A 5,912-nucleotide genomic window follows, 5' to 3' on the forward strand; every position below is an offset into this window, starting at 1 on the left:
CAGTACAAACTACCTAGATGCAACTATTTACATGCAATCTATCTAAATGAATGCAATTATTTGGTCAAAATAACTCAATTCCCAAGAATACATATACAAGTACAGGGGCTAAAGCAATAGCAATAAAAGCAAACCTATAATTGAATTGAGTTATTGAAAGATTTTACAAACTTGCAGGAAAAGATGATCATAGGTGAAAACATGTAATTGAGAAATCGAACCCTCACCGGATATGTATCCGCTCTAGTCGCTCAATTGTATGGGATTGATTCACTCAATTCTCCCTGTTCGGTAGGTCGGGTACCGGACGGATCGGGTGAATATCCTGATCAACAAAAGGGGAAGTTGTCTGGTCATACGTCACTGGATTGGGGTAGGCGAGGTCCCGAGCTCTTCAGATGTGAAAGGGGAGTGTCACCTGCAAAGACACTCCGACGCGCAAGTCAATGAAGTGTGCAGGCGAAAAAGGGGGTAGAGTCATGTAACGTACCTTGGGGGAAGGTAAAAACCTTCCCCTTATATACTGTGTCAGAGGTGGGCCCTGCAAGGACAGGCCCACTTTCTCTGAGGCGTTCTCCTCACAGCTGTAGGTGAGCTGTCGGGGACACGCGTCCGGGTCGGCTGTGGAGCGTCTTACCCCAGACCGTTAGGGTCGGGTGGCGCTTGGGTCGGGCCAACCCGTAGAGGGTTTGGGCCAGGCTACAACAGTGCCCCCCACGCGCCAGTAATAGAAGTGAGAGCTATTAGTGGCGTGTTATTTCTTGTTCCATGCGTCGTCGTCAGGTCGACTGCCCGTGGGTGGGACGTGCCCCCTGCGCGCGTGTCTCTTGGTTGTTGGGGCAACCGTTCGTCGCTTTGTTCTTCGCGCTGAGCATTAAATGCTCATAATGGGTTGCAAAACCTTGTACGCAAAGACTATTTTGCCCCCAAGTCTTTTGCTCTTCCTGGGTGGCAGTTTTAAACAGTTTGTTTCAATTTTCCTTTTTCTACTCTCGCTCCTACCATCTCATTCTTCTTCACCCAGAAAATCCCAGAGCATCTCCGTGCATTTTTCCTTCTTCCCTCTCCGTTTTCACAACCGTTTCAGGTAACCTTTGGTCCTCTTTCTTTTTGCTTTGTTGTTGTACGCTTGTTGTTTGTATCTGCTTTGCGTTCTTGCTGTCTTGTTTGATTTTTGTTGCTAGATGAATTTTTAGTGCTAAGTAGATGTGTTAGGAGAGGGGTACCATTCTAGGGTAGGTTTTTAGGTGGCTTGTGTGATAGGTATAGCTTTAGCCATGCTTGATCTTAACTGTTGAATAGGATGGACATAGTTTCTGGTTTTTCCCGGACTCCCGACCTCATAGACTAATGGAGTGGTACCCCCACTGTAGGTATGCCTCGCGTCGTCTCCCGGGCTTCTGTTTTCACCGTGAACTATGACCCCTACGCTTGGGTGACCTCAGATGTGAAGGACTCGCCGAATCAGATGGATCTGGAGGAGTTGACAGAGTTTCGGCAAGCCGGGTATCTGTACGGGGGGGGGGGGGGGGACAGACGAGGAGGCCAATTACGAGACCTTCGTTCCTGCCCCCAATAAGCGGTTGTATGAGATTAATTTTCGCTCTCCTCGGGTTGCCGACTGGATTTGGTTTTACAAAGCTATGTTCACCCAGGTTGGCGTTCGCATACCGTTTTCCGATTTTCAGATGTCGCTTCTTAATCGGATATCCGTGTCGCCGTCGCAGCTCCATCCGAACAGCTGGGCTTCTATCCGCTGTTTCGAGATGGTTTGTGAATATCTCAAGCTGTCGGTTTCGGTGGATGTCTTTCTCTTCTTCTTCAACCTTACCAACCCCTCCAGACAAGGGAAGGCAAGGAAAGGGTTCCTGTCCTTCCGGTCTGCCCAAGGTCGAAGGGTATTTGGCCTGTTCGAGGACTCCTATCATGGGTTCAAAGACAAATTCTTCAAAGTTTGCCCCGTCAAAGGTCGCCATCCCATTTGGTTATCGTTAGAGGGGGAACGCCTCATCCCGACATATTGGAGCTTCGGAGCAGGGTCGAATTCTTTCATTAAGGTGACCTACAAGGGAATGTCCCCTGTAAATAGGAGGATTGCCGATGTGTTGTTTGCTCTTTTTGGAAAGATCCCCATGAACCCCCACCTCCTTATGGGTGAACGGGAGTCCGCCAGGAGTTATATTTGTGAGCTGTTTTGTCTTGTACTTTTGCATTGTTTATTATTTAACTTGCTCTTCCCGACTTCACGACTAACGTATTTATTTCTCTGTTGTAGTGGAGATGTCTGCTTCGGTAACCGGGCTCGAAAATTTAGTCAAGACCTTCTTGGAGGATAGCGATGAGGAGAAGGCTGACGAGAAGGATGCCGGGAAGCCGGAAGGCCCTACCGGAGAGAAGGAGAATCAGGCTGTACCTTCCCCCCGGGACGTCGAGATGTCCGACAAGAATTCTGCCGGGATGAAGGCTTCTCCCATTCCTGATGAGGCGGTCAGTATCGGGCAGTCGTCCTCTACTCATCGGGAGTATGATGATTTTAAGCTTGTCCCTACTCCCAAGAGACAAAGGGCATCCTCCAGCCCAGAAGGAGCTCTCACCGTGATGGATAAGAACTTCGATGCTGGGGCCTTTATTGATAATCAGCTGATTCCCGGTACGGAGGATCACTTCCTTAGTACCGAACTCGCGGGACAGGCGAGGTGGATGTATCGCACCCTTCTCTGCGGAGCGGTGATAGCCCGGAAGGCTGAGTTCGAGTTGTCGGGCATGCAGGCGTTGCGAAGGAAGCTCGATACTGCTACCCAGGCCAACAACGAATTCAAGGTCCAGGTTGAAAAGCTTCAGGAACAACTGGCCGCGGCAAAGAGGGGGCGCAAGGATGCCGAGGAGAAGGCTGCGTCCTTTGAGGAAAAAATGAATGCCTCCGACGCCACCGTCTCCCGTCTAACCGAGCGGGAGATGACTCTAGAGAGCCAGCTTAACGCCGCGCAAGGTCGGGTGGTCGCTGTGGAGAAGGAGCGTGACGCGGCCGTCTCGTCGGCTGAGGCTGCGCGAGCCGAGGCGGAAGAGTTGAAAAGGAAATATAAGGCGGTCAGGGAGGAGGGAAAGAACACGATCTTTAAGACCGAAGAGGCTCTCAAGGCCCAGGTGAAGATCGTGGTCCCAGAATTCGACACGTCGGCTATTGGAGTCGTCAAAACAATCCAGGACGGCAAGATTGTCGACATGCCACGGAAGTGAACTCTTGTAACTTGCGCTTTTTATGTTTCCTTGTAGAGTACTTGTTGAAACTGTTAACTTTTATACTTTAGTGGTCGCCTGGTCGGCCTTATGATTATCGCCTTTATCTTGTTTGGTATCATTTTATTTTGTTACCATTTTTTCGGCGTGGACTTATCGCTTGTGTCCGTTTTGCCGTTTGTGTTGGTAACTTGGTTGAAACCGTCTTGGTCTTATTATCGCGGCCGTTTGTTATGGCTATGATTCGGTTGGCTCCCGGGGTGATCAGTCCCAGGTTGCCGTCGAAGAACGTGATGGTGTGGAATACATATTGGGAAATAATAGATAGGAGGATTTAGACAAGTAAAAAGTAGTCGTTAGCTAGAAAGTTCTATGAACACGGTAGGCATTTAATGAAAGTAAATCATTGGAAATTAACATTTGATAAAATTAAACACTTATCTAACTCGCCGGGCCGCTCAGCTAGTGTGCCCAAGCTACGAGTATAATCTTCTTAGGTTACCTGCATTCCATGTTCTCGGGATTTCTTTGCCGTCGAGTCTTTCCAGCTTGTAGGCGCCTTTGCCAAGCACTTCTTTGACTCTGTAGGGGCCTTCCCAGTTTGCCGCTAGCTTTCCTTCTCCTGGGGATGGTGGCCCGATGTCGTTTTGTCGTAGGACGAGGTCTCTTTCCTCAAATTCCCTTCTGAGGACCTTGGTGTTGTATCGCAGGGCTATCCTCTGTTTCAGCGCTACCTCTGACAAGTGGGCCATCTCTCTGACCTCGTCTACCAGGTCTTTGTCCGCTGCTTCTTCTACTCCTACAAGGAGTAGCCGCGGACTTGGCTCTCCGATCTCCACGGGTATCACTACTTTGACCCCGTATGTTAAGCGGAAGGGGGTTTCCCCGGTGGAGCTTTGCTCAGTTGTTTGGTAGGACCAGAGAACCAAGGCAAGCTCGTCAGCCCACGCACCTTTTTTGCTATCTAAACACTTTTTAAGACCCAGTAAGATGATCTTATTTGCAGACTTCACTTGCCAGTTTGTTTGGGGGTGTTCAACTGAGGAGAACTTCTGTTTTATCCCCAAGCCAGTGAGAAACTCTGCGAACTTCTTGTCAGTGAATTGCGTCCCGTTATCCGAGATGACGATCTCCGGGATGCCGAAATGGGTTATCACCTGCCTCCACATGAACTTCCTACAATTGGATGAGGATATGCTAGCGAGCGGTTCAGCCTCTATCCATTTGGTGTAGTAGTCGATGGCAACTATGAGGTACTTGACCTGCCCCGGGCCAACTGGGAAGGGTCCCAAGAGGTCGACTCCCCACTGTGCAAAAGGTCGAGTGGACGTTAGTAAACTCAGCTCGGAGGCTGGTGCTCTGTGGAAGTTGGCGTTTTGTTGACACTTCGTGAATTTCCTTACGAACTCCTTGGAGTCATTCATCATTGTCGGCCAGTAGTATCCAGCTCGGATGAGCTTCCTTGCTAGGTCCTTGCCCCCGATATGGTGGCCGCAGCACCCCTCATGGACTTCTCTAAGAACGTAGTCCGTCTGGTCGGGGTGCAGACACTTCAGCAAAGGTTGGCTGAGTCCCTTTTTGAATAGCTGATCCTGTATGATCATATATTTGGCGGCCTCCCTTCTTACCGCTTTGGCTTCCTTTTTGTCCTGGGAGAGTTTGCCGTTTTGCAAGAAGTCAGCGATGGAGTCCATCCAAGAAGGGGCTATTTTGGTCAGGTGGAGGGCAACCGCTGGCTCTTTCGTGATGCCTTGGATGAAGGAGCGGTTGCCGGTTCTGGGTTTTGTGCTCGCCAGCTTGGATAAGAGGTCTGCCCGTGTGTTCCTCTCCCTTGGAACGTGTTGGACCGTGACCTCTTCAAATTGTTTGCTCAACTCTTTGACCCTCTCTAAGTATTTCTGTAGTAATGAGTCTCTGGCTTGGTAGCTTCCATTCACTTGCGAAGTGACGACTTGCGAGTCACTGCATACTTCCAACCTCTTGGCCCCGACTTCCGGAGCTAGAACCAAACCCCCTAGGAGGGCTTCGTATTCTGCTTGGTTGTTCGATATGGGAAACTCAAACTTAACCGATTGTTCATAGATGACTCCAGCCGGACTTTCTAAAATGATCCCGGTGCCCCCGGACATCTGGTTGGAGGCACCGTCTACATGGAGCTTCCACCGTGTGTCCGTGTCCTCGGTTGGATTCCCAGTTACTTCCACCAGGAAGTCTGCCATTGCTTGCGCCTTAATCACGTGTCGGGGCTCGTAGCCTAGGTCGTATTGGGATAGTTCGATGGCCCAGGTCATCATTCTTCCCGCTAGATCAGGCTTTTGGAGCACCTGACGAATCCCCTGGTCCGTTCTCACGACCACCTGGTGACTCTGGAAGTATTATCGCAATCGGCGGGAGGAGACCAGAAGTGCCAGTGCCAGCTTCTCCAGCTTGCTGTATCTGAGTTCTGCCCCTTGCAGTGCTCTACTAACAAAGTAGATCGGTTGCTGGGCCTTCCCTTCTTCCCGTACCAACACTGCTGCGAGCGCTCCCTCTGTGATGGCTAGGTATAGATAGAGTGGCTCTCCGGCTTTCGGCTTCCCGAGCTCTGGGGGTGCTGCTAGAATCTCTTTGAAGTGGTTGAAGGCTTCTTCGCACGCAGGGGTCCACTCAAATGCTATTCCCTTCTTCATCAAAGC

The 5,912-nt window shown here is 50.3% G+C and overlaps 1 protein-coding gene across 1 annotated transcript; it reads right to left on the bottom strand.

Annotated features, from left to right (window-relative positions):
- Nucleotides 1-3,571: 3,571 nt before the first annotated feature.
- LOC112785731 (uncharacterized) lies at nt 3,572-5,528 on the bottom strand. The gene is made up of 3 exons (XM_025829168.1): nt 4,866-5,528; nt 3,843-4,394; nt 3,572-3,607 (listed from the first exon to the last, which is right to left on the bottom strand). Exons 1-3 carry the CDS (start codon nt 5,526-5,528, stop codon nt 3,572-3,574), a joined length of 1,251 nt encoding a protein of 416 aa, XP_025684953.1.
- Between the last annotated feature and the right edge of the window lie 384 nt (nt 5,529-5,912).

The sequence above is a fragment of the Arachis hypogaea genome, chromosome 20, assembly GCF_003086295.3.
Source record: "Arachis hypogaea cultivar Tifrunner chromosome 20, arahy.Tifrunner.gnm2.J5K5, whole genome shotgun sequence".
Lineage (NCBI taxonomy): Eukaryota > Viridiplantae > Streptophyta > Magnoliopsida > Fabales > Fabaceae > Arachis > Arachis hypogaea.